This window comes from Trichomycterus rosablanca, chromosome 23 (genome assembly GCF_030014385.1).
Source record: "Trichomycterus rosablanca isolate fTriRos1 chromosome 23, fTriRos1.hap1, whole genome shotgun sequence".
Taxonomy (NCBI): Eukaryota; Metazoa; Chordata; class Actinopteri; order Siluriformes; family Trichomycteridae; genus Trichomycterus; species Trichomycterus rosablanca.
Window position 1 is genome coordinate 17,912,404 of NC_086010.1, and position 27,247 is coordinate 17,939,650.

The 27,247-nt window shown below is 40.3% G+C and overlaps 3 protein-coding genes across 6 annotated transcripts in view; 2 read left to right on the forward strand and 1 right to left on the reverse strand.

Annotated features, from left to right (window-relative positions):
* Positions 1 to 4,900: 4,900 nt before the first annotated feature.
* On the forward strand, positions 4,901 to 17,473 carry dlec1 (DLEC1 cilia and flagella associated protein). Of its 3 annotated transcripts, XM_062985875.1 has the most exons (38): positions 4,922 to 5,154; positions 5,554 to 5,694; positions 6,092 to 6,248; positions 6,356 to 6,466; positions 6,575 to 6,768; positions 6,860 to 7,056; positions 8,066 to 8,153; positions 8,421 to 8,508; positions 8,915 to 9,088; positions 9,177 to 9,313; positions 9,426 to 9,518; positions 9,653 to 9,743; positions 9,863 to 10,025; positions 10,114 to 10,306; positions 10,417 to 10,490; positions 10,580 to 10,733; positions 10,840 to 10,927; positions 11,140 to 11,270; positions 11,380 to 11,532; positions 11,623 to 11,753; positions 11,853 to 12,006; positions 12,260 to 12,370; positions 12,869 to 12,996; positions 13,153 to 13,347; positions 13,449 to 13,516; positions 13,634 to 13,785; positions 13,868 to 13,983; positions 14,102 to 14,172; positions 14,478 to 14,689; positions 14,982 to 15,128; positions 15,232 to 15,354; positions 15,434 to 15,528; positions 15,895 to 15,982; positions 16,081 to 16,284; positions 16,370 to 16,531; positions 16,622 to 16,775; positions 16,868 to 16,982; positions 17,260 to 17,473. In XM_062985875.1, exons 1-38 carry the CDS (start codon positions 5,071 to 5,073, stop codon positions 17,372 to 17,374), a joined length of 5,052 nt encoding a protein of 1,683 aa, XP_062841945.1. In that variant the 5' UTR covers positions 4,922 to 5,070; the 3' UTR covers positions 17,375 to 17,473. The 3 variants fall into 3 exon arrangements, with proteins under 3 accessions (XP_062841947.1, XP_062841945.1, XP_062841946.1); XM_062985876.1 differs by lacking the exon at positions 12,260 to 12,370; XM_062985877.1 differs by lacking the exons at positions 15,895 to 15,982; positions 16,081 to 16,284; positions 16,370 to 16,531; ... (1 more) ...; positions 16,868 to 16,982; positions 17,260 to 17,473 and having other exon boundaries at positions 4,901 to 5,154; positions 15,242 to 15,354; positions 15,434 to 15,517.
* Positions 17,390 to 22,703, reverse strand: acaa1 (acetyl-CoA acyltransferase 1). Its single transcript, XM_062985880.1, has 12 exons — positions 22,454 to 22,703; positions 21,985 to 22,078; positions 20,988 to 21,045; positions 20,832 to 20,911; positions 20,683 to 20,725; positions 20,362 to 20,460; positions 20,202 to 20,282; positions 19,659 to 19,849; positions 19,391 to 19,570; positions 19,106 to 19,161; positions 18,839 to 18,984; positions 17,390 to 18,750 (listed from the first exon to the last, which is right to left on the reverse strand). The coding sequence occupies exons 1-12, from the start codon at positions 22,616 to 22,618 to the stop codon at positions 18,675 to 18,677; spliced, it is 1,269 nt and encodes a 422-aa protein (XP_062841950.1). The 5' UTR covers positions 22,619 to 22,703; the 3' UTR covers positions 17,390 to 18,674.
* A 3-nt stretch (positions 22,704 to 22,706) lies between these two features.
* The window catches only part of map3k22 (mitogen-activated protein kinase kinase kinase 22), a 36,814-nt gene continuing 32,273 nt past the window's right edge, over positions 22,707 to 27,247 (forward strand). Inside the window, exon 1 of one of the 2 annotated variants that reach the window (XM_062985879.1) lies at positions 22,707 to 22,793. The gene's annotated coding sequence lies outside the window, so the exon portion shown is untranslated. Of the gene's footprint in view, positions 22,794 to 25,263; positions 25,526 to 27,247 lie in introns of those variants that run through there. The other variant, XM_062985878.1, reaches the window with a different exon arrangement.

Below are 27,247 nucleotides of genomic sequence, written 5' to 3' on the forward strand. Positions count from 1 at the left end.
TACCCCTAAAATTCTAAAGGCGCTCGGGTGGTGCAGCGGTAAAATCCACTAGCACACCAGAGCTAACATCTCAAACCCGTGCGCTTGAATATTAGTAGCCTGGACGCCTATACACACAATGATTGGCTCATCCTAGGGTGAAAATGTCAGATGGGATTCCTCATAATTGCTGCAATTACGACCTCTGCTGGCTAATCCATAGCGTCTGCACAAAGAACGAGAATGATGAAGATCGGTGTGTGACTATACAGATCTCCACATCCACAAAACAGATCCTCGTATGAACACGGGTGGTAAAACAGACAATGACTGAATGAATAAATACGAGATTCTATCCTGATCATTACCAAAATGGTTCATTAATAAGAATTCTATAACTATTACTACCTTTAAACAATCCCACAATAGTATTTGTTTGTTTGTTTATTAGGATTTTAACGTCATGTTTTACACTTTGGTTACATTCATGACAGGAACGGTAGTTACTCATTACACAAGGTTCATCATTTCACAAGTTTACATCGAACACACTCATGGACAATTTAGAGTCTCCAGTGTACCTCACTTGCATGTCTTTGGACTGTGGGAGGAAACCGGAGCACCTGGAGGAAACCCACGCGGACACGGGGAGAACATGCAGGCCCCACACAGAAAGGACCCGGACCGCCCCGCCTGGGGATCGAACCCAGGACCTTCTTGCTGTGAGGCGACAGTGCTACCCACTGAGCCACCGTGCCACCCCCCCACAAGGGTAGTTAAATATTACTTGAGGTGAGAACACTTCATACTTCTCAGAATAATATGCAAATTGATTTTGACTGATGCTTCTACCTTTGACTAGAGAAACAAGTCAAACTACATTTAGACATTTACACCCAGAAAAGCTAAAGAACCTTAGATTGGCTTAAATAAAATAGGTTAAATGCAAATTATGCACAATTGGAACATGACAAATAGCCACTACTGATACTGTGAAGTCACATGACCGCTGCAAATGCCGTAGTATTACAATGCAGAAGAACTGTGAATAAGTGTTTTAAAAAATGACAGCATAGTATTTACTTTACAGAGTATTACTGATGTATAATGGTTCACATAATGTAAAGGTTACTAAAATACATTTGTTAGACTGAATGGATTTAAGTTTAATATAATTTAAGTGGTTGTAAATAAGCAGAAAATGTGGAAAAATATTGGGTCGAAAACTCCTATTACCTGCGAACTGTCAGAATTATTGAACGCACCTCAACCCACAGCCATTTAAACCTAAGTGAATCACACACAATGAAGCTGGAACCATAAAAAAAAAAAAATCACAGATTTAACTATTTCCCTTCCGTTTAAAGCTTTCTTTCCTCCTCACTTCCTTTAAGACCGAGTAAGATCCCCGATGCTTACCGTGCTTCCCCAGGTTTTCATTCAGTGCCATGTTTATCCAAGTAATATCCCTGTACCTGAAACAGTTTGGCAGAAACTTATAAGAATAAGCACAGAGCCTGAGCTGCCAGGTTGAAAGGAAGTACCCAGGTGTTAGTCCACACCCAGCTCGACACCAGTCTTTCAGGTCTTAATTTTTCCCATTATTGTTCATTTAAAAAGTGCTCAGGGTGGAACAGTGAGTTACTGAGTTATGCTCTCAGCCAGGTAGGTTAGTTTAAAAAGCTTCTGATCAGCTGCTGATGATCTGTGGAGTACATGACAAAACATGTTTGCTTTTCCACTGATTTGTTTACAGTGGAGTGCAATTAAATTTCTGGATTATATTACGGCAATAGATCACTGGTAAAGAAGCAATACCAGTAAAAATAGTATGCACCTTATTATATTCCTTATTCATATCCTCCACATCAAGGTCTGGTGCCACCCAGAAACACTAGAAGCGATGCAAAAATATCACTTGGACAGGTTAAGGTACTGGATTAGTAATCAAAAGGTTGCCGGGTCAAGCCCCACCACTTCCAGGATGCCACTGTTGGGCCCTTGAGCAACCATCAATTGCTTAGATTGTATACTGTCACAACTGTAAGTCGCTTTAGATAAAAGTGTCCACTAAATGTCGAAAATGAGTTCCCTAAACCGTTTGGTTTGGAAATAAGCACTTCCAACCCAAGACTAAGGCATTGTTTTAGCCTTGACCCCAAGGTGAGGGAGTGTTTATGATGTTGATATCATGCTTTATACAATGTTATTTTACTATCATGCTTGATAAGAAAAAGGTCAGGATGCAATCTACAAATATAAAACTTGTTTGAGTGTTTTATTTCTATTAGTACCTGTAAAATAGTAGTTCGGAAACTTTATGAATTGTCAGTTATGGGTACTATTTGTGGCTTGTGTCTACAATTGGAGTGTGCATGATGGTACTACAATACGTAGATCTCCTATGTCGTGCATAAACAGTTCAAGAATAAGTGTTACACTTACAGTTAGGCTGTTGGTGTTGTCTTAAAATAACTGCTAATTCATTGTGCCCAGAGTCAGTCATGCAAACTAATGTGCTAAAAAACAAAGATAGGTGTGGTTACTACGCAACATGCATCATGTATTAGAATATCAACTATATTACATCACCAAGCACCACACGTCCAAGATTTACTGGGTTGTTAATGTGAGAAAGCGCGTTCACACTGACATGCATGTATATGGCTGACAGTTATATTCAAATCCAATTCAAATTGTTTAAAATCAAAATTCAAAGAGTTTTTTTTACAGGATTAGTACAAAACAAACCAGCAAACCTGCATTACATTCTTTTATAGCACAATATTTTAATAATACATATTAATATATACATGCAATGCAATGCAGTAACAAACCCCGGGCAGTACGCCAATCCATTGCAGGGTCCCAGCCCTCTCAAACATGTCTGTATGTACTGTAGACAACCAAGCAGCCAGTAGCACCAGTCGGGTTTCAAACCCTGCATCCCAGCAGTAGTGGGTCAGTGTAATTTACTGCTGTGCTATCTGAGCGCCTCATATATACATTATTAAATAAAATATGTGCACATGTGCAAACACCCACAAATCTTAAGCAAATCTACATATCTTTTATATAAAATATCTGTTTTCATAATTTTATTTTATAGTTTTTATACAAAAAATATATTTTATATAGTTATTGTTGGGTTTGCATAAATAATTGATTTATTATTTTCTATTTAATAGAGGTCAGTAGAAGAGATTCATCCCACTTTCTTGTACCATGTGCCACCTCAAAAACACCTTTCATATAATGACCAATGATAAACCTGAAGTAAGATTAGATTAGATGTTTCAATATTTATTCTTTACTGTACATACATAGACTTTCATTTCACACATTCCTATTTATTAAAAACGTAAATGATACATTACACAAGCATAATCAGTTTCAGCATACCCAGTTACTATATGTATGCTTGAATGGATTGCACACAAAATCAGTACTGCTTATTTGGGACTGTGGTGATTTCTAAAGCCCCCTTGAACCATTTGCTTATTTTGCTTTGTTTTGTTGTTTCAGTTAATTTTCACCACATTGAAATTGGTTACATACATCATTTCTGTAAAATGTGTTTTTTAAGTATACATAAGAATGTTGTCTGGAACTCTCCTTGGCACATTCCTCAACCAGTTGATCCAGTCAAGCTTCTTACACTGGCTTGGTGGGTTTGGTGTAATGACAAAGGTAACAGTGTTTCTATTTAAAAAAAAAACCTAAATCATTATGCAACCACTGGACGAATTTATGTAACACAGCAACACATTTACTATGCATTTTTTAAGGAAGCGTCGAGTCCACAATGTTACTGATTGAACTACACTCATGGCACTTAAGTTTCGCTCTACAGAATCAGTTCATGTAAAAAAAGAATGAGTGACAGCAGATCTGCAATTAGTCTGCTAAACTTCCCCATGCATGTCATAAGTGAAGTGCATGACTAATGTTCAAACAATGTAGTAATGTAGTAAATCTAAAGCTGAATGGGTTCTTATGTAGAATAAAGACAGTGTCTGAAACAAAATGCCTCACTGACAATTCCATTACACACATTAGAGTAAAAGGCAGCGCTTAGAGCTTAGAGATTAATATACAGCAACGTCACAATGACACCAAAGGTGACTTTGAATCCAATATTCACATTAAATTTTAATTTACCACTTTATCCTGGCAAAAGGCCAGTAAACTCCCTGAACAGGGCGCCAGTTAATAGCAGGACAACACGCATGTACTTTGGCAATTAGGAATAGCTGATCTAGGTTTTCCAGCCATACAGAAAAGATTAGAACATGCCAAACTTCACAGAAAGTGAGTAAATGTTTGAATTTAACCCAGGACCCCAAGACCTATGCTTTTGTGTGGCATTCCGGTCACCAGCTGTTACACCAAGGTAGGTTTGGTGTGTATCATCCAGCATCTCTGGTATTTCCCAGTTAAAGAGACCACTAGAAGGCTACAACAGCATGTAAACAAGTGGTACTCTCTTTCTCTGTTGTGCATTGTGCTTTTTTGCCCCTAAGAGCTGCAAAAACTGTACACAGTATATGTAATGGGGGTGTAGGGAAGTATTTGGAATGGTGCAATGACTTGGCTAAGGAACGACTGAGGGAAGTGACCATCGTCTCTTAGATGGTGACGTGCCGTTGTTTATTTGGCGCCAAGTGTTGCTATGTGCCCATTCCCAAGGACGATTAGTAGTCTTTTACTCGAGAGACATGTCTCTTAAATTGGGGATTAAATTTGGGTTTCAAATCTGGATGTGGAATATTTACCTACCTGGCATGCACCAGGCACACAGTTTCAAGTATGGGCACTTTAACAGCCGCGCTGGCCCTTTAAGAGAGGTTCTTTGTTGCCATGGTAACAGTACACAAGTAGCTTCTACTGAGGGGAAAAACTTAACGGCATTTAGCAAGAAATGAAATTTATTAAGCTGTTTTCTTTCTATACAGCTTGTATAAAATCTTAGTAAATGTCAGGTAGCCACGTAAACTCTCGGTGTGAGTCGATTAGTTTGCGTTTATAAGCAGTTTGTGTGTCTTTTTCTAAGTTAGCTTGTTAGCATTAGCAGTGTGACTGAGCTGAGAGATGCAGGAGGAATCAGATGTGAAGTGTGATGGTGGGATCGAACCCTGCATGAACCGACACAAACCTGCTTCAGATAACACTCAGGTAGAATTTCAGTAGTTACAAGTATTAAATATATATTAAATCCATACACTTTGTCATACAATATATTTTCATTGCAGTTCTTTTTGGAATTTTAATGATTTCTGCATCTGTTCTTATTCTGTGACTATGATTGGAACAAAATTTGCTTGGTTGAAAATAGACACACTACACACCTAATATTTGGTTATGTTTTAACATTAATGTCCTTCAGGATCAAAAAAGTATCTCCATCTATCCATCCATCCATCCATCCATCCATCCATCTATCTATCCAACCATCCTTGGATCCTTTTAAAGGCCACTATCACTCCAATTTGTTGGTTCTCAAGATTTAAGATGTACTAAAATGTGTGCAATTATTATGAACATTTTAAAATAAAACTATTTTTACGTTCTCAGGATGTTTCACATTTGCTGGCGAGTATGTTTAAAGACCTGTATACAACAGAAGTCATCGGAAAAGACACAGTGGCCAGTCTCACCAAATCATGCAGAGGAGGAAACGACCATCATGCTAAATATGTGGAGGAACTTCAACAGGTCTAGTTATTTAAAATGACAATAATGTTTAATGTTTATACCAGCTAAATGTTGTGCTTTTAATTCCCCACACATGCTATTCATAATCATTGCATTTGTATCTATGTAGATCTCTGTATGATCTTTTTGATTATCAATTATTATCATGAAGAAATAAGTAAATCTTTTGTTATCTGACCCATAGTTCCATATTTCTATACTTTGAAATATATATAACATGATGTTATATACAAAATATCAATAATTCTGTGCCTCCTTGCAGGTCTGAACAGTGTAATGGCCATAAATATTGGGCATAATGAACATGAATATTATTTAAATCATCATCTTGCACCCCTGCTCACAGATTCTTTGGTCCTTTCTTGAATAACTTGAATAAGCTGGTTTACATTTTCAGGTTCATTCGGAGTACAAGAGACGGATTGAAAATGCTAACATGTTAGAGAGGCACATTATTCAAGCCCGTATGAAGGCCAGCGCTGCAGATGAGCGGGCACAGGCTCATATCCTAGAGGAGTTTGGAGAGTCTTACCATCAGCTTGGTCTACCTCCAGGTATCTGTAGAGGACAAGAACTTTCGTTATTAATCAGTTTTCCTGTATGATTGCATATTTTACCTACTTTAACTACCAATATTTGTTCTTTATTTGTGTCTTTTTAGTGAAGTCAGCGTTTATGTGGTGTGTGGACAACGGACTTCTCAGGAGTCACAACCTCATCTGCCCTCAGGTTTACAGACCAGAGCAAATTCCACTTACTAAAGCGCCACAAGGTAAAGTTAAACATGAATGTGACTTATAAAAAAGAATGTTGGCAATTGTTAGGTTACAATTTCACATTTTACTCTTTTGATTCGTTTTTATCACCATGTTTTCCATAGGCAAATCTATGCCTGGTTTTGCCCAGCCAACAGTTTCCTACAACCAGCACATATCTACAGAGTTGAAGGACGATGGGTACACTCTGATTTCTCAGCCTGAGCTTACAGTGCAGAGTCTACTAGAGGAATCAGAGGGGACGCTTACTTTATCTTCATCAAATGATACCTTCTCTGTTAGGAGTGCTTCCTCACAGGTTATTCTACAGCAACCTTAATCCGTATAACAGTGGCCAATCCATAAGAAATTAATCAAATGAATATATTTCTTTTAATTTTGTATTTTAGAAGGGATGCCAGGTTCGTAAACCTTTGTGTACGGAGAAGCTGAATCCAGAGGACAGGGCTGCACTGGAGAAGTTTAAGGGACGCCAGAACTTCCTGCGCAACCCTCACTTTCAGTCCCTCAGTCACCAACGTGGGGGCAAATCTCTCATCATTTCAGAGGAGAAGGTGGAGAGAGCAAAGAAGGACAGGAAAGAAAGGTAGGCATGTAGATGAAGGTATATAAAGAGTTTATATTTATTGTGCCGAACAGTCACAAGGCTTTGGCCACCCCCCTGTCTCTCAAACAAAGCCATTCATATCTATAAAAACAGAGAATACAAAAACTGTACATCTACCCACTTACTTCTGAACCTCAGATACATTTATATTGTTGATTAAGACATTGTGGATATGATCACGGTTATTGCTATATGATGCTCACTACATCTTTCCATTATTTACTGTCTTTATTTGTTTACCAGTAGATCATTGTGCTATACATTATGCCTGAAGATAATTCAGTGTACAGATTCTTAATGCAATGTTTGCTTAAAGCTCATTAGAAAGCTGTCCAACCTATTGGAACAAGCTACTCATATTACAGAATACGATAATCCAGATAGTCAGGTTTGATGGCTGTAAAACTTTGAAAAAGGAGAAGCTACATCAAAAAAAACGGAGCTGCATTGCAGAAGTTTGCAACACCAGAACTGTGCAACCTTTGTTTCTAACCTGGAAGGTCTTGGGTCATCATGATTCACCAGAACAGACTCAGTACGGAATATATGGCATAATATAATAACAGCTGTTATAATAATAATTATAATAATTATTATTTCATTTAATTTTCATTCCATTTTTATTAACCACTTGATCCTGGTCCACTATTATCCACTATAAGAATCATTATTAAATAATATGTAGATTATTACAGTCACCTCATTCTGCAGCTTCACTCTAACACTGAGGTGCATCATTAGAGAAATGCTTACACATCACTTATTTGACTTTGACATGTTGACTTTGTCTATTGTATTTTCCCCCATTAGCTTCTCCAACAATACAAAACCAGCTGCTCTCGTGAGTCATGATGTTTGACCTTATTGATTTAGTCTGTATAGCAGGAGGGTTTTGGGTTTCAGGTGGTCACGTAATTGCACCTGTTTGCCTGCGCAGGACATTAAATCCTTCTGTTGTATTTGGAAATGTTTGTTCGACTGTTTGCAGCACCAGTCCTGATGCACCAATGCCAGTTTTCATTGCCAATCCACCCGTGGTCCTGTTCACTGAGTACCAAATTGGACACGTCTATGAGGTACACACACACAGCTGCATACACACATGATGCAGTACTGTTTACTTACAGTTCATGAACTGTGGTCTGTGTAAAGGTTATAGCACTTTAATGTTTTTATTACATTAAAATAGAGTATATTAGTTAGTTCACATAGATGATGTGAAAATCAACAACATTGAATTTGACCAAACAGCTGGAAGATTTTAATACTGTTTATATAATTTTATTGAACTCCACAATGGAATAAACACACTTATTATATTAAAAGCTTTCTGTCTCCTTCAGTCCACAGTGGAGCTCAGGAACGTGACCGCAGCAAGCCGTCATGTACGTGTGATCCCCCCGAACACCCCTCACTTCTCAGTTGGTCTGGGTGAGCATCTATTAAACAGTGTCAGGATTCTTCTTACGGTGTCGTTATGTATCTCTGCATTAGCATTTCATTCATTTATTTGCATAAATTAACAACGTTTGACTTTCTAACTTACATAATCAGTAAATTATGGGTTACATGTGTTATGGTAAATAAGCAAATGCTTTGGGGTGGTATGAGAGGGAAAAACACTTGTTTTTGTGGCAGCCTTTTTTGTGCCCAGTGTTATCAGGTATTACAGATGAATAGCACCACCTGCTACAGTCAAAATCTATACCTATATATATACGTATGTACAGTATGTACTGTATGTATAGGTGTATGTACACACACACACACACACACACACACACACACACACAAACCCCTTGTCCAAATGGATGCTAATGGACATGTGATCCCACAGGCAGGTTCCCTGGTGAGGGTGGCATTGTGGCTCCTGGCATGAGTTGCCAGTACACAGTACGGTTTGCCCCCGAGTCCCTGGCAGATTATGAAGACTTTCTAGTGGTAGAGACACAATCATCATATCCTCTCATCATACCAGTGGAGGCCCACAGACCCCCACCAGTACTCACATGTAAGTCAGTGAAAGAGAGTTATTCGGTTTCAGCACCACTTATTACTAGGTGGTGATAACAAATGTTGGTCTTCTTGGGCTGCCACAGTACCCGCTGTTCTGGATTTTGGCTACTGTCTGGTTGGAGGGGTGAAGTTCATGGACGTGGTGTGTCGTAACGATGGGCTGAGTGCCGGAATGTTCTGCATCATGCCCAAGAGACAGTGGCCTGCGTCCAGCCTCCGGGTAAAGTAGCACCACAGATGCACCAGATTTCTCCCTGATTAGCATGAAATGGTTCTTTTAGTCTACAATTGTTGTTTTTCATAGCAGCTGTGTGTGTTTACATCTTCCGTAGTCTGTAGTGAAGACCAGTTTTGCAGAGGAACATCCATTTGCAATCAGTCCGTCTCTGTTCTCCCTGCTTCCCGGCCAGTCTTTAATCATTGAAGTAAGAGACAAATCACTCAGCTTGTTATTGCTTCTAACAATCAAATATTTTAATAAGATTTTAAATACCACTAACAAAGCATGTGGCATTTACAAACCTCATTTTAATTAAAGCTGTTTTGTAATGCTGTTCAGGTTGTTTTCTTCCCCACTGCTGCTGAGATCTATAATCAGAGCTTCACCATCATCTGTGACAACTGCCAGGTCAAGGATTTTACCATCCAAGGTAAAGAGTCTGCAAACTGTCTACACATTTGTGGTGGACTGTAGTGTGTTTTCTTATGGGGATGTGTTTTTTACTGAAACCATTGAAACATTTGCTTTTGTATATTGTATAAATGGCAGGCAAGGGGCAGCTTGTCATGCTGGAGCTGGTGGCATTAGAGGATGGTGAGAATCTGCCTGTTCTTGGGGAAGTACGCGACCTGACTGCTGATCATTTTGTGCGATTTGAACCAACCAACCCGCATTCCATACAACACAGGAAAATGGTCATCAAGAACAATACGTAAGCACAACATCGATCTTATCACACTTGGTAAATAGTAGCTAATAACATGTATTTACAGTCTTTGAGTTAATCTGGTGTGATGCAGACATCTGGAGCTGCCGTTCCACTGGCAGATTGTGAAGCCCAACCTGCAGTGTCTGCCGCCTGAAGAGACTCCAGACCCATCCTGCATCCATCATCACGTTGACACTGACGACACCTTCACCGTCAGTCCTGCTGTCGGCCTACTGGCTCCTACACAGGAGCATGTGTTCCTGCTTACATACCATCCACAGGAAGTACATCGACGTACACACACATTAATAAATGCTGAATTTATTTATAAACCTCAGTCGGGAAGATGAAAGATGAAATTAATAATGTGCACTGACTTTTCTTTCTCTCTTAGTTAAAAGACTATCATAGTGTATGTCATCTGGTCATAAGGGACGTCCCAGATCTGCAGAAAATGACTGAAAGTTGGTAAGACTAATGTTGAAATCTGAAATCTCTCTCTGAACATTCTGAGGTCTGCTGTAACTTAAATATTCGGTACTTTTGGATTGGTTCAGTCAGCAGGACTTGCTACCCCAGGTCGGAGACGTGATTGTGATGGAGATTGAGGTAAAAGGAACAACAGAACCGTATAAGATCTTACTGGAGCCGTATGCCCTCTTCATTCCAGGAGAGACCTACATACACACCACCATCCGCAAGAGCTTCAGGGTAATACACTGCTGAAGGGGTTACAGAGTTTAAAGTGGCTTATTCATACTTTTTGGTGCGCATAAGCTAATCTTTCTTTATAAGCTAACGTCTGTGGCTGTTACAGATGTGGAATCACAGCAGGTCAGCAGTTCGTTTTCAGTGGGAGCGCATCAATGACATTATTGAGGTGGAGCCTTCATCAGGGGAAATAGGTAAAAGCATGTATTACAAATTACAAACACGCCAAAGCATTTAATTCGTTGTTTTTCCTTCATTTTGCAATCTGACAGGAGTCTTGTGTTCCATAATATGTGTAATGATCAAATGAAATGTGAGCAATAGAGCTGAGATTTTTTATTTATCATGTGATATATTATTATATTTATCTGTACCAGTGTTAGCTGAAGTGTTTTCTCACCTGCAGAAACCAATGAATGTTTTGACGTGGATCTGATGTTGACTGGAAGTCAACCAGGCCACTTAACCACGACCCTTCAATGTCACGTTCAGCACCGCTCACACCCTGTAGGTCTCGCCATTGATGCCACATTTAAGGTAAAGGGAGGTTATGTTCTCTTCAAATCACTCTCCTTTTAATCCACTATACAAGTAGTCATTCCTTTCATCTTAAGTCTTGGACTAGTCATTTTGTTGTGCATGTCAGGGACCGAACCTGAGTGTCAATGTACCCAGTTTGGACTTGGGGCTGTTGGAGCTGGGTCAAGAGGTCTGTTCCAGCCTGCAGATTATCAACAGCAGCCCTTTAGAGGCTTGCTGGATTTTGAAAGAGCTGCCCAGTGACCCTGCAATAAATCAGGTAAACACTTATATCACGCCTCACTGCGCCATCACAACTTCAGATTTGAAGTGACGCACAATGCTGCACGTGTGTATTGTTTGTGTGTAGGTAAGGGTAGAGCCGAGTCAGGGTGTTTTGCCTCCTGGAGCTTCCTGCAGCGTGAAGGTGATCTTCAGAGCTGTGAGCTGTCAGAGCTTTGAGTCTGTGCTACAGCTCACCGTGCCAAATGGCACCGGATGGTAAGGAAAAACATCAACCCTGAAATGTGTCTAGTGCATCCAACCTAACAGATTTTCTGCTGACTTATCAGTTTTTGTGTACGTGTGTGTTCTTCTCAGTCTTCTGCCTGTGAGAGCAGAGGTACAGTCTCCTCAGGTGTGTTTGCTGAGCTGCCGGATGGAACTGGATGATCTGTATGTAGGAGTCGCTCAGACTGGCAAAACGGTTCTGTTAAACCAGACTCTACTGCCAGCACACTTCACATGGAGGAAGGTGGGAATTCTGACTTACCTGGCAGAACCAGTTTCTTCTTTAGTCTCCTTTGTTTTGCACATCAGTATCAGTAGACTGGCTGTGCTAAGATGCAGGAATACACTCTCCCTCCCTCCCTCACTCACTCACTCACTCACTCACACTAAGGGGAAATGTACAGTAGTGTAATGTGTCAGATCAATAATCCCACATAAATGGTATTCAAGTTTCTGTCCTTCTTCTGCCTGACTGACCGTGCAGCTCTTCCTCACAGATCCAAGGTCCCCAGTCTCATCTCTGCTCTGCCAGTTTCAGTCCTTCATCTGGTACTCTGGGTCCCAATGCACAGATGGAAATCAGTGTTTCCTTCACTGCACACACCGATGCAAGTATTTTCAGCACGTTTGACACACCCCACCTCCAAAGAAGTATACAATATGTAAAATAATTAATGTCACACGATGCAAAGCACCTGTAGTGCTCGGTGATTGTTTCAGGTGCATTTAAAATAGTATGAGGTTTATCATATAGTCAAGAAAACTCATCTAAAAATGAATAAAAGTCATCTTCATTAAACCTACTTTTGTGCACAGGGAACAAAGTTATGCTGGAGCAGATAAGGGGCATCTTTAAACAAAATTAAAAGCACAATGTATTTTTATAATAAAATAAATAGGAGAGATGTCAACATACAGTATATACGACTGTACACTGTATTATAAATGGCTTAAAATTGTAAATAAAACAGAGTACGAGGGGTCCTCGTCCAGTTAGGTCCTGGGTGTTTGTGTGATCCTCCCTGACATATACATCTATAGTTGATTTGTACAGACTATCGTATCTATGAATGTGGTGAATCTATTTCTATGTACATTGTATACAGGAGGAACTGACTGAAGTAGCTGCAGTGTGTCAGGTGGAAGGAGTGGAGAAACCTCTTGTACTGGGCTTCCACTGCAAAGCAAAAAGCCTCAGCGTGTCCTACTCTTTGCCTCAGAACAACACAGAACGGTACTTTTCAAGAATGGAAAATTTAGAGGTTTTTTTTATTCTAACTCTGAAGGCCCATTGATCACTGTTTCGCTATTTTATCCTTCCTGAATCTGTGCCCCCTCAGCTTATGTGCTTTAAACTTCTTATTTAAGAGCTTTCTTTATTGTGTTTTAGTGCTACAGTAGATGATGTCAATGAGCAGCCAACTATTCTGGACTTTACTGAATATGAGCCAGTTCTTATTGGAATATCAACAATCAGACAGCTGCTCATAACTAATCACACCGCAATTCCAGCCCCCTTTACCATGGAGGTGAAGGTATTTACTGGACACCGTCTTTTACAATCTTCCAGAAAGACTCAATCCAGGTAGAATGACTTTTTTCTGTCATTTCATGTCAATGTATTATTAAGTACTGTACAGAAGACTGTTTGACTATTTGTTGACAATAATCTTTTTTTATTTTAAGGGGTGATTATGTGAGGACACCAGTTCATGAAATGCAAGCCAAAAAGATGAAGGAGAAGGAATATGAAGGTACAGCCAAAGTCAAAAATTTACATACAATTTATTTCAGATTTAAATGTTTAAATGTTTATACATATCATATATACTGTAGAATTAGTATTATTTCTTGTTTGTCCTCTGGTTGAGATTTCGTTCGTGGTCTTCTTGCTCATGGAAAGGGAGCAGCATTTTTCGTCGAACCTCAGAATGGGACGCTTGGGCCATTTGAAACGGCAACTATTACCATAACTGCTTTTAACAACATGTGGGGCGACTATCAAGACCACCTCATCTGTATGGTACGTGCATTAAATATAATCCTGGCTGTTGCTTTTTAATAGACGTTGTGTAATGTGTAGTAAATGTAGCTCTGTTTTGTAGGTTGGTGATTTGGATCCTGAGCTCATTTTAATGAGATTATCTGTAAGAGGCTGCCCTGTATACTTCCAGATGACTGGACCACAGCCTGATAATCAGAACCAAGGACCAGTCATACGGTGATCATTTCTGGTCTAAATGATGTATTATATAGAATTACATGCATTTGTATTGTTGCAGATGATACTTTATTAAGGTCTATACTCTATAAATGCTCACTAGTTAACTTATTTACAGGTTTGGAACTCATGTTTCGGGAGGGGATACAGTCTCACGATCACTTCGTTTGAATAACACCAGTCCTTGTGGTGGGAACTAATATTACATTTCTAATATTACATTTCTAATATTACCTAATTTTACATTGTTCTTTTTATTTCTGACACTATGCTACATGGCCAAAAGTATGTGGACACCTTATCAGACCACATTATGAATTTGTTGGCCATCCTGTTCCAAAAACATGTGCATTACTCTAAAGTTTCTCCCTCTCACAACTTTCCAGGGCTCTGTGCCATTGGAGTTGCTTACTTACTTAGAAGGGGTGTCCACATACAGGCTATAAAATGTATCTGCTACTTGACTGACAGTAAGCGCTTGTTATCTGGGTTAGACATCCGTATGGACTGGCTGACCTACAACAAGGAGAGTGAGGACAGCAAGTTAATAGATTTGATGGTGGCATACGGTGACCCATTTCCTCTGAAGGACACTGATGGTAACGAGATCGTCGGCGGTCTAGACCGCACTGCGTTCTCTTCTACGTGGGATCAAAGCCAAACTCCCAGCTCAGATGGAAGCAGCTCCTCACTGACAACCAAATCAGTAAGCAAACGGTTTTAGAATACTGTGTTTTCATTTGCATGGTATGCGGGTGTGAAGTGTACCCTGAGGTTATTTCCATGTCCATGTTTACGTTTAAAGCGTTTAGCAGATGCTTTTATCCGAAGCAACTTACAATCGGGACAATACAGTCCAAATAATTGAGGGTTAAGAGCCTTGCTCAGGGGTCCGACAGTGGCAGTCTGGCTGTAGTCAGGCCTAAACCAGCAACCTTCTGATTACTAGTCCAGTCATATCTTGAATGTAAATGTTTGGTTTTGAATGATGTGTCCAGGATTGTGATGAAGAACAGTTTGATGATGAGGAGGAGAGAGGAAGTCAAGTTCCTTTGTCTCCAGCAAGGAAACTGTGTACTGTTTTTATCCAGCCCCATGAGGGACATACATCAGATTACCCATACTGCATCACTCCACAGCAGATAGTATGTGTTTCCTTGCTCATTTGTGTCTGCTTTTTATTCATTAATGTGAAAGAGTGGCTAGAGTGTTTAATAAAATTTTATACAGTATTTTATATAATTTAAGGTGATTCCAGCAGGGGGTTTCAGCACCATCAGTGTTTCTTTCACCCCTCTTACACTGTCTGATCCAGCCAGCAGCTACTCCTGTGTGGGTTACGCTCTAGGCTACATGTCACTGGACTCAAAGGTAACTCACTGCCCTCAGACTCATTTGTTTACCTGTTCAGTGCAGTTCACCGCAAATGTCTGTTATTACGGACGTCCAGGTGCCTACAGACCTTCAGGGTAACGTGTGGAGAGCTCAGGGTTATGAGCTGGAACCTCTGAGACTGGACCTTCTGGCGCATGTTAAACCAGCAACGTGAGTCACTTAAACAACGCATACTCATGCGTACACATACGAGTACTTAAGTGATGAGCACATAAGTGTTGTTTGGTGGGTGCAAACATTTGGACACCCTCCTGACTAAATGAGAAGATCCTAAATTCCATACAGGGAACAAACTGCACAGTTACTGTTTAATGGGCGCTCGGGTGGTGCAGCGGTCACTTTTTTGTTTGCATAAACAAATAAATAAGAGAGGGTTTGACTGCTCAGCACAAAGAGGGAGTCACCTTGACCTCCACCCCAACATTTCCAGTTCCCCTTCCGTCCTTTCCAGTCTCATAATCACTCTTTATTCACTACAGTGTGATGTAGCTTTTGTATGTATGTATGTGTGTGTAGTCTTACAGTTCAGCTGGACGAGGATGAAGATATTCTGGAGTTTCAGACTAATGCCAGTGACTTAATTGATAACCACACACTCAAGCAGGTGCCAACAATGTAGCTATCACCTACAAATGTGCTTCTGGTACCTTTCTGTTCCTCTATAATAAAAAAGAAACACTGTTCGGTGTGTTTCTGTTTTAGGAGTCGCTCACAGTGCGGACGCTGCAGCTGATCAACAACACTGATGTTCCCCTGAGTTTCACACTGAACACACAGCAGCCGTTTTCGGTACTACAGGACACACGCAAAATCGCTAGCTCTGAATCGCCGTCGCATGTAGCCAGCCGGCCACGACCGGTAAAGAGCAAAAACACACTGCTGCTGCAGCCCAAACGCAACTTACAGGTCTGTTACCATGCACACACACTACAGATGGTATGTTCACTGCTGGTAGGAATAAACGTACACTAAGATTTGGTTCCTTTGACAGGTGAAGGTGGCCTTTCACCTTTCAGCCTCCCTGTTGACGTGTCAGAACCAGCCGGGTGAGGAAAGCCCACCCAGCACGATTCTCATATGCAGCGAGAAAGGAGAGAGGCGACTCCGATTTGAGCAGAGTCTCAGCATTCAGTACAGTAACGGCTCTGTACAGGTAACACACACCTGCAGCTGTTTTGAGCCACACTGACCGGGGGCTATATAAGAAAAAAGTGGCCAATGTTTCTGTTTGCTTGTTTTTTAGACTGTACCCTTATGTGCCCACCTGGCACTATCCACCCTGCAACTCTCCTGTAACACTTTAGATTTTGGAACCTGCTATGTAGGTCAGACCAGAGTCCAAGAAGTGCACCTCTCCAACTGTGGGGGGTCGAGCAGTTTCTGGACAGCAATTATTGGTACAAAATGCAACACCATGTCTGTTTTTTAAAAATCAACATAGTAATATTCAGCATGTGTAACTTTGTGTTACATCATTGTTGTTGGCTAGATGCTGAGGAGGACAGCAATGTGTTTGGAGTCACTCCGGAGTGTGGGCTTCTAAAACCAGCGGAGTATCCTGTCTACTCCTGTAAACAAACTCTAGAGATCAGCTTCACACCACGGTACTGCCAATATCAGAATTTTAAGTTTTGTAACTGTACTACAAATGTAAGTATCTACAGTATAGTGTGTTATTATAACAATCATTAATAACACCTTTTGAGCTAGTACTCACCTTCAAGTCACAATTCTCTCATATTTCTCCAGACTTATAATATCACTGGTAAAAACTCTGGCCCTGCAAGGCTACTATAGTACTGAAGGTCTAAATATGCTCATATGGGATTGTCAATTCTACCAAGAGAAAAACATTCCTAAGCTCATTTCTGTCTCTTGCAGTGACCAGAGGTCGTTCCACGCCATGATCACCATTCAGGGAATTCTGGGAGAGCCCTGCCTTACAGTGAGGCTTCAGGGCACAGGATCCTTAGATGAGAGATATTCAACCCAATAACTAAAAGAAACACAGTTTGTAATTGTATTGTATTGTTTTTTATTCTTATTTATTTGCAAAAAGCTGTTTATCCATCATATAAAGACCAGAGACTGATTAGTTACTATAGATGTGTGGCTTTTTATGTTTAAAAAGCCAAATTAGATATTATAGATCAGAATTTTAATAATGGTTGTGACACAATCGTTTTAATATGCAGTTTAATATGTTAAATGTTCTAACATTTTACTGTGCACTACATGGATCATAGTGGGATTCGGCTCCACCGGCAGAGACAGGGCACTAACACAATCACAGTGTCGAGAAGCCAATCGGCTTCTTTGTTTCTGAGAAAGAGTACCCGGATGAAACATACACAGATTTGAGAAGAACGTGCAAAACTCCTAGAGACAATGACCTCTAACATGTTTCGAATCCAGGACCATGAACACCATGAACACCTCTGTGGTCTGTGTACAGGACCCACTTAACCGCCCTGGCATAGACTCTTAATGAATCCTTGGCAGCTGAAAGAATCCCATTACAAAGCAGAAACTAGCATCAATTTCAGTAAAATTTAAGAATTTAAGTTAGTCATCCAGTAATACAAGATAATATTTTAAATATTATTTCTATAAAAGACAAGGCACATTCTAGGTACCGATTTTCCACAGACATTGTGTCGGTGCTTGTTTGGGGAACCAGATCCTGATCACACAGACACAACCACAGGGACACCTAGTGGCAGTGTAGTACACGTCATGTATAATGCAGAAAACAACATGAGAAATGTAATTTGGTTCAGTTTGGGGGCAAAATTTTTTTCAATATATTGCTGGGCCTTCGCATAGATGCCTGACCGGCTGATAGAACCTTGGATCCTTGCTGTAATGAGCTAGCATAATACCACTGTGCCATCAGTTTTTAGTGTATTGCTGCCCACTACAGACCACACGTACCTAATAACTTACCAGTGCTTTCTTTAAACCACTGTTCAGGTTTCTTTTATTGTCATGATGACAACATGATGCCACCATTGCCTGAAACAGATTTTGCGGTCTTTTTAATAATACAAACGTGAAGAACAGTTCCAGATGCACCAAGGCACCAGTACAGTGTCAGTGGAAAATGGTATTTTAATGTAAAATTAGAAATACATACAGATCACATTTCATTTAGAGACTAAATCTCTCAGTAATGTTCAGTCTATTACAGTAGTGTAACTGTATTAATTAGGATCCGCATCATCATATTAGTGTTTAATTAAAGTTAGTGGATTTCCACATGCTCATGATCACTGAACCAAAGCTGAATGCTGTCCTCACGGCCCGGGATATTCGAACACTGCAGCTGCTCCCATACCAGTCCCGATACACATGGACACCACACCAAACGCTCTGAAAACACAAAAAACGGACAGCAGTGCTCAGGTATACGTCCTTTTATGTCATTCTCAAGCCAGTATGTGCCAAACAGTATATTCACCTCTTTCCTCTGCGCTTGAGTTCGTTTAGTAAGGTGACGACCTGACGGGCCCCTGTGCAGCCCAGCGGGTGACCGAGGGCAATGGCACCGCCGTTGGGGTTCACTTTCTCCAGCGGAATACCCAGTTTCTCAACACAGTAAACAGCCTGTGGTTTTCAAGCATAAAGAACAAAACAAAAAGAGTAAAACTAACAGCCACCAGGTGTATTTATTGTTGATGTTTTGTTTTTAAATTAAAACATATAAGATATTATAAAGTCTGCTTACCTGACTAGCAAAGGCCTCGTTGATCTCATAGACATCAACATCATCAACAGTCAAACCTGTACGGTGAAGAGGCAAAAAAAGTTTCATTTTTATGTTTTACCACCACCTGAACACCACCAATTTGCCACTGTTGGACCTCTGAGCAAGGCTTCAGATGCTTGCATTGCACTCAGTCACATTGCTAAATGAAATAAATGTGAATGTAACTGATCAGTAAGGCTTGTAATGTGAACAGTGCTTTGGAAGCTAATGTGTATAGGGTGGTGTATAGGCTGGCCCTCCTACCTGCTTTCTCCAGCGCTGCTGGGATGGCATACGCTGGCCCAATGCCCATCACATCTGGGGGAACTCCAACCACAGCAGCAGCTCTCAGAATCCCCAGTACAGGCAAACCAAGAGCCTCCACTGTAGATCTGCGACCCAGGAGCACGGCCGCTGCTCCATCACTCACCTGACTGGCATTTCCTACACATGCAAACATACAGGAAAAAATACTAATGATTAAATATAAGCAACACTAAATAACCTGATATCTCTAAATAATTTTTCACACCTGCTGTGGTGCTGCCATCTTCCTTGAACGCCGGGCGCAGTTTTGCCAGGCCGGCCACTGTGGTGCCTGGACGAATGCCGTCGTCCTTGGTGACGGTTATGGTACGCTCGGTGCCGTTCTCATCCACAAACTTAGTGGTGACTGGAACAATCTCTGCCTCAAACAGCCCCTGCTTCTGAGCGTGAGCTGCCCTGAACAGAAAAGAACATAATTCAGGTACATTGATCTACACTGGAAACCCAAAACAGTAATAAATCTACCCAGGAGTGGCCAGCCTGTTAATATCTTTCCAATGGTAAAGCAACAACTCAACCAGGATGGCACAAAAGGTCCTGGAAAACCCCTAAAGAGTGTCTCTTAGAGTGTTAGCCTTAGATAAGGTCAGTGTCCATTTCTTTACAATATAAAAGAGACTTGACAAAATGAGATTCATGGAAGTGTGTACAAGTGGAAAAGATCTAAGTGACTTTTTAAAAAAAAGCTCATTATTAGACTGGATTTGTCACCCCTCTGTGTATAAAAAATACACTGCTGAGATCATACTTGTGCTGAGAGCTGCACGCGAAAGAGTCCTGCTTCTCTCTGGAGACCCCGAATCTCTCTGCTACATTCTCCGAGGTGATTCTGCACAAGCGCAACAGTGAAAACTCTTTAATTCAGTGTTAACAGAACATTCAGATGTAGGTTAGGTGAAGTGTTGTACCCCATAGGAATGAGACACTCCCTGGCCTTCTCACTGTCCATCAGTCTGGAGCTCAGATCACCCGAGTTTCCCACAGCACGCAGGGACATGCTCTCCACCCTGCACACACAAAAGCCCCAGTAAGCATAATACAGTTTACATTTATGCATTCTCACAACGGTATCCAATTATTCATGTTCTATTAATGTACTGATTATATGAAATATTAAGTTGGACGCACATTTACCACAAATATTTCCAAACGTACACACAGAAAACTCCCCGACTCCCTTTAAAAATGTGCGACTTTATTTAAAATGTGCAAATAAAACAAATACTAACCCACACGCAAGGCCCAAATCATAGGAGCCGTTCCTAATTCCACCTAAAAAGTAGAGAAAACTGATTTTAAACCAATACCAGATTCACTCACTATTAGAAGGCAACAGTCTTTAAATGCGCTTGTGCTTTGGAGCTGAATTCTTTCGTACCTGCGATGTTAAACAGAGCCTGCAGCCCAGATGAACACTGACGGTTTACCGTACACACAGGCACCGTTTCTGGAAAGCCACTGTGAATGAAGGATTTATTAATATTACTGTTATGTGCAACATAAATGTCTGAGTGTGAGATGTGAATTATTTCACCTGAGGAACTGTGCAATCCTGGCCATCACAGCTCCAGCGCCCGGCTGTAACACGTTACCTGTTACAAATAAAAATAAATCACACTATTGGGATCGTAGGAGCATTCAGGTTTTTTTTATTTTGTTCATATAATTCGTTTACCCTGGGCTAATCTGTTTCTACATATTTGTCAGACCGTTCAGATCGTTAAACTAAACATGGTATTTCACTATGTCAGCTTAAGTAAAAGTAACACATTTCATAAAACATCATTTTATTTATTTTAGGACCAAGATTTTGCACACCCATATCACTAGGATGAAAATGTAACCACTGCAGTAACACGCTAGCACACCAGAGCCGAGATTTCGAACACATCGATTCGAATCTCAGCTCTGCCGTCCGGCAGGCTGGGCGGCTACATGACGGACGATTGGCTCGTCGTTCGTACAGGGTGGGAAGCCGGACCAGGGCTCCTCATAACTGATGCAGTTGCGACTTCTGCTGGCTGATTGAGTCGAGAAATAATGCATGGATCAGGGTGTGTCTCTCCGTACACAAAGCTGATCCGCATATGAACTCGCCTCGTGCAGATGAAAAGATGCATTCGTCGGAGGGGGCAGTGTCAGTGGAGTCATGCTCTTTAGGCCGTATTCCAACACTACAATCTGGCCAGTGGTTTAGGCCTAAAGAACTGCCACTCACTAGATGTTTTTATTTGTTTGTGAAGCATTCTGATGTACATGAAATCTCAGATTACAAATTTCTGACACCTGGATCACTTAATTTCGTTCCACATGCGGATATTTGATGTAAACATTAACTAAAGCTTTTGACTTGTGTCCGAATGGTGTCATGCATCGTCACATGACTGGCTGACTGAATAATTACACAAATAAATAAGTGTAAGGTGTTTATAATAGTGTAAAATTATGCTTGCTGGTAACTAAAGGACAACACATGTATAGACCAAGCAAAGGATATGTGTGGTCTTGGTCTTGTATGTGTTGAGACTCACCAACGCAGGTGTCTCCCAGTTTATCCGGAGACAGACCAACATCCTTCAATACTGAGCTCATCACCGCACTCAGCAGCTCATCTGGGGTCGTGTCCTACAGGACATGGCACGATCAGGGCAAAGGTCAGACAGGAGCACTTAATCATACTGGTATGTGGCATAATATGAAATATGAAAACGAGTGGTTAGGTGGGTACAAATATAGATAGTTTAAGTGGGCAGATATGAAAATGAGTGGTCAGGTTGGGAGAAATATAGAAAAATAAGTGGGCAGATATGAAAACAAGTGGTTGGGTGGGTAGGAATGTGGGTAAGGTCACTGGCTCAAGTTCCACCACACAAGCTGGCACTGTTGATACGCAGCTCTATTGATCTCTGAGGGAAGAAAGAGCCAGCTCAACAGTTAAAGTACAGGACCAGTAATATCACAGAATGGGCACAAATTCCCACAAGCACAGTCCAAACCCACCTTAAACGACCCCCTCTTGGCTCTGCCGATAGGAGTGCGCAGTCCGTGCACTATCAACACCTCGTCAGGATCAGGTGCGGCTCGCGCTGCCGCTCTCGCGCCGCAGGTGCTCAGCTCGGCGCGAGACGGAGTCAGGTGGCGGGAAACCAGTTTGAGTCTGTTCATGTTCGCTGAGGAGAGGCGAGAAACATGGAGCCTAAAAAACACCTCAGCTCAGCTACAAAAGTGTACTTTATCCTCCAGTCTACACTCACTTCCTCACCAGAGAGCCGTACTGACTAGAACTACTCACCGCGCTTCAAAATAAAAGTACCGAGCGGGGAAATTCTACAGGAGGATCGTGAGTAAACCGTCAGTTTCCAACCGTCACGAAGTCACAGTATTCCGTACACCTCGGGTTTTGGGTTCTTAGGATTTTTTTAACGGAAAAAGGTTTTAAATCTCGTCACAAACACACCAACATGGCACAACAGCAGGTATTCTTGGTGCCACACAGCAATAGGGTCTTTACATTTCACAATCTGGGTTCAAATCTCACTTTAAGGCTCCTGTTTGTACGTATTTTGATGTGTTTCACTATGTAGGTTGACGCTACATAGTGAAACTGATATACAATTTAGTGCACTATGTAGGGAGCATAATTAATTATTTAATACACTATCTAGTGCACTATGTAGGGGACATAAATCCGTTATCTGATATACAATTTAGTGCACTATGTAGGGAACATAATTAATTATTTAATATACTATCTAGTGCACTATGTAGGGGACATAAATCCGTTATCTGATATACAATTTAGTGCACTATGTAGGGGACATAATTAATTATTTAATACACTATCTAGTGCACTATGTAGGGGACATAAATAATTATTTAATACACTATCTAGTGCACTATGTAGGGGACATAAATCCGTTATCTGATATACTATCTAGTGCACTATGTAGAGGACATAATTAATTATTTAATACACTATCTAGTGCACTATGTAGGGGACATAAATAATTATTTAATACACTATCTAGTGCACTATGTAGGGGACATAAATCCGTTATCTGATATACAATTTAGTGCACTATGTAGGGGACATAATTAATTATTTAATACACTATCTAGTGCACTATGTAGGGGACATAAATAATTATTTAATATACTATCTAGTGCACTATGTAGGGGACATAATTAATTATTTAATACACTATCTAGTGCACTATGTAGGGGACATAAATAATTATTTAATACACTATCTAGTGCACTATGTAGGGGACATAAATCCGTTATCTGATATACAATTTAGTGCACTATGTAGTGAATATAATTAATTATTTAATACACTATCTAGTGCACTGTGTAGAAGACATAATTAATTATTTAATACACTATCTAGTGCACTATGTAGGGGACATAAATCCGTTATCTGATATACAATTTAGTGCACTATGTAGGGAACATAATTAATTATTTAATACACTATCTAGTGCACTATGTAGGTAACATAATTAATTATTTAATACACTATCTAGTGCACTATGTAGGTAACATAATTAATTATTTAATACACTATCTAGTGCACTATGTAGGGGACATAAATCCGTTATCTGATATACAATTTAGTGCACTATGTAGGGAACATAATTAATTATTTAATACACTATCTAGTGCACTATGTAGTGGATATAATTAATTATTTAATACACTATCTAGTGCACTATGTAGTGAATATAATTAATTATTTAATACACTATCTAGTGCACTATGTAGGGGACATAAATCCGCTATCTGATATACAATTTAGTGCACTATGTAGGGAACATAATTAATTATGTAATGCACTATCTAGTGCACTATGTAAGGAACACAAATCATCATCTAGTTATACTTTCTAGTGCACTATGTAGGGAACATGAATGCGTTATCTAATACACTATCTAGTGCACTATGTAGGGAACATAAATCCGTGATCTGATATACAATCTAGTGCACTGTGTAGGGAACATAAATTCATATCTAAAATACTATCTAGTGCACTATGTAGGAACCTAAATCCGTTAACTTATACACTACCTAAAGCATTATGTAAGAAACATAAGTCTTATTATCTAGTACACCATCTAGTGCACTAAGTAAGGAACATAAATTATTTTCTAATACACAATCTAGTGCACTATGAAGGGAACATAAATCTATTTATCATCTATAAATCTATCACACTATCTAGTGCACTATGTAGTACACATTGATGTGTTTGTGACGCGAACAGTTAGCTTAGTAGCTCAGTTAGCAGCTCCTAAAAGTTCTGTTATCACCCATAATCCTTTGGTGTGTGCGAGAGTTTTTTTTTTTTTAGCTTTTTTGGGGGGTTTGGGGGGTCGGGGTCGAGGTCCGGGTACCTCCCTGAAATGAGTTTTTGCAACTTGGGATGTCTGGAGTGTGTAACTGACTGTCATCCAGCGTTTCCAAATGGCTCAGGATCCACCTCGACCAGAACCAAGCTGTACAATGACTGTCAGGAACTGAACCGTCTGACAGTCGTTTGCACGTACATCCTGCAGGGGGCGCCAAACACACCCAAGTTTAACTGTCAGCAGTAAGCGCGTCAGAGGCTCGGTTCCAAATCATTCCATCTCACTCACACACGTCTACTACATATAGTGCTGTAGATGATAGCATGTACACCCTATCTAGTGCACTTCTTATTACTACAAGGACAGATTCGGGATTGAACCCGGTTTCCTGTCTTTCTCGTTATTGCTTACGTCAGACTCGCTGCTCTGGTGGAAAACATTCAGTGTGAACGGTGTAGTCGGAGCGACAGGATAAAGTTTTCACACTCCGCGCACATTGTCATTGTCTAAAACGAATCAGACTTTCACACTGGATTACTGACCTGGATAAAGCAAGGCTGAAATTCCAGATCTGTGAAGGTTGGATGTATGAAGAGCTTCTCAAAAGTGCGCACAGTTTCCGGATCTTTTCCTGTACTCTGCATTTCACTCTGAGAACTGATTTCTTCTGCTGTTTTTTCCTCTTCATTACTGCATTACAGCAGAATGAAAACAGACACTTGAGGTAAGTTGCAAGTGGGCATTTGGAAATACGCGCAGTGTTGCGCAAAAGTGCGTTTCAGCTGAGCGGTGGTGTGTTAACTGTGCATGTCAAAAAAACACAGTTGCAGTTTTGGTGTCATGGCAGGACCAGCCTATAAATTCTAAATGCATGATGGAAATGAAGCAGTGATGTTGAACAACTGAGGAAATGTCCGAATGTAAATGTTGCATACAGTTCATTACTGTTACACGTTGGAAATTCATGTGTAATAACATCTGTAATAACAGAATTTGCTCAAAAGTTTAATTCAACTGGTTGTTGACCGGATGTGATATAGTAGTTTCAGCTGAATTGCATTGCAAGTCAACGTGGAATAACAGGATGAAAAATAAACAGTAATCATTTCTTATTAGTGGAAAAATGTGTACATGAAATTGCTCCACTATATCCTACTTTGCACAGCTTTATTGTACAGTTAAGACTTAGTGTTAGAAGATATATCCTGAAAATCAGTCAGTAATACAGCTTTAATATTTGACAAAATGCCAAAAGTCCATTCTTTTAAAGGTTTATTGTTATGAAAGTTGCAATAAAGAGCAGCATGCATACAAAAACTTGTATTATGAATTAAGTGCTGTAAAAAATCCTTAAATATCATTCAACCTTGTGACATGACTTCAAAATTCATTGTTATTTATTATGATCGACTGCATCTGGTGACTTCTCTGTGCCCATATAAAAAGACAAGTTTTTTTGCCACATGTAAGAAAAAAAAAATGGGGTCCGTAATGAAGTAGAAGCTGCTGGAAAATGGGTGACTGTCCACAATCAAGTAAGCTTCATGTCCTCATAAGCTTGATTCTGCTTGACAAGTAGGAAGTCCCTGCATTCCTGTTCCTTGCTTTATCCTGTTCCTGCTTTAGCAAACCTATGTTGAGGTGAAAAGGTGCAGATTTTGGAGCAGGGGCAGCGTTTACATGTATGTGCCAATGTAAAGCTTGCTTGACTGTGAACAAACGAAGGCTAATAATGACCATAAAGTGCAATCCAGGGGCATAGAAATAATAAATGTTAGGGCTAATGAATGTCGTGCTTGCCAATCCATAAACCGAATTAATTGCGGCCTGTTTAGGTAAGTTGTGAAACAATGATCATTGAATCAATGAATCATTACAGGCCCAATTAAGCTTTGCAATAGAATTGCAACAATATTTGTACATTATTACACTATTACAGTTGCACTTCCATGTTTGTGTTATTTGAGTCAGTGATGTTAGTCTGTAGCAGATTGTATTTGCCTGGACAGTCTGAGTGATGGATGAAGCTCGACTTGGACTTCATGAGTCATTAACCCCCGAAAGGAGTTAATGTTGCAGTAACGGGATGGGTTGTTTTCTCATTTTATCCAAGGACTTCCAGTTAGCTCTTTTGTCTTCGTGTTGTTCTCACAGAACAGGGGTTTTGACACGCTGTCCGTTAAATGGTGGATTCTTTCCATTGGACCCGTCTGTTCGTTTTCCTCAGCTGTGTCAGCGTTTGGTTTCGGCTCTGTTTATGTTCAACTAAAAGACCTCGGTTTTAGGACTGTACTTAGCAGGAACTGTAAATGCATTGCTGAACCTTTGGCCCTTGTTGCAGTCTCTGCTGTATTATCTCTGAGTCTAAAAGCTTCAGTAATGAGTCATTTAGACAGGAGTTACCACACACCCTTCCTCTATAATAAGGCATCTCACACCGGCCCAC

Bases quoted from the DNA above. Each gene is read 5' to 3' on its own strand.
- dlec1 (XM_062985875.1), top strand. From the start codon at position 5,071: ATGCAGGAGGAATCAGATGTGAAGTGTGATGGTGGGATCGAACCCTGC. The intron at 6,467-6,574 runs GTAAAGTTAAAC...TGTTTTCCATAG, and splicing joins ACTTACTAAAGCGCCACAAG to GCAAATCTATGCCTGGTTTT. The intron at 12,007-12,259 runs GTGGGAATTCTG...TCTTCCTCACAG, and splicing joins CACACTTCACATGGAGGAAG to ATCCAAGGTCCCCAGTCTCA.
- acaa1 (XM_062985880.1), bottom strand. From the start codon at position 22,618: ATGAACAGACTCAAACTGGTTTCCCGCCACCTGACTCCGTCTCGCGCC. The intron at 19,850-20,201 runs GTATGATCTCAG...TTTTCTGTTCAG, and splicing joins GCGTGCAGCTCTCAGCACAA to GGCAGCTCACGCTCAGAAGC. The intron at 18,751-18,838 runs GTGAATATACTG...TTGTGTTTTCAG, and splicing joins CTCAAGCGCAGAGGAAAGAG to AGCGTTTGGTGTGGTGTCCA.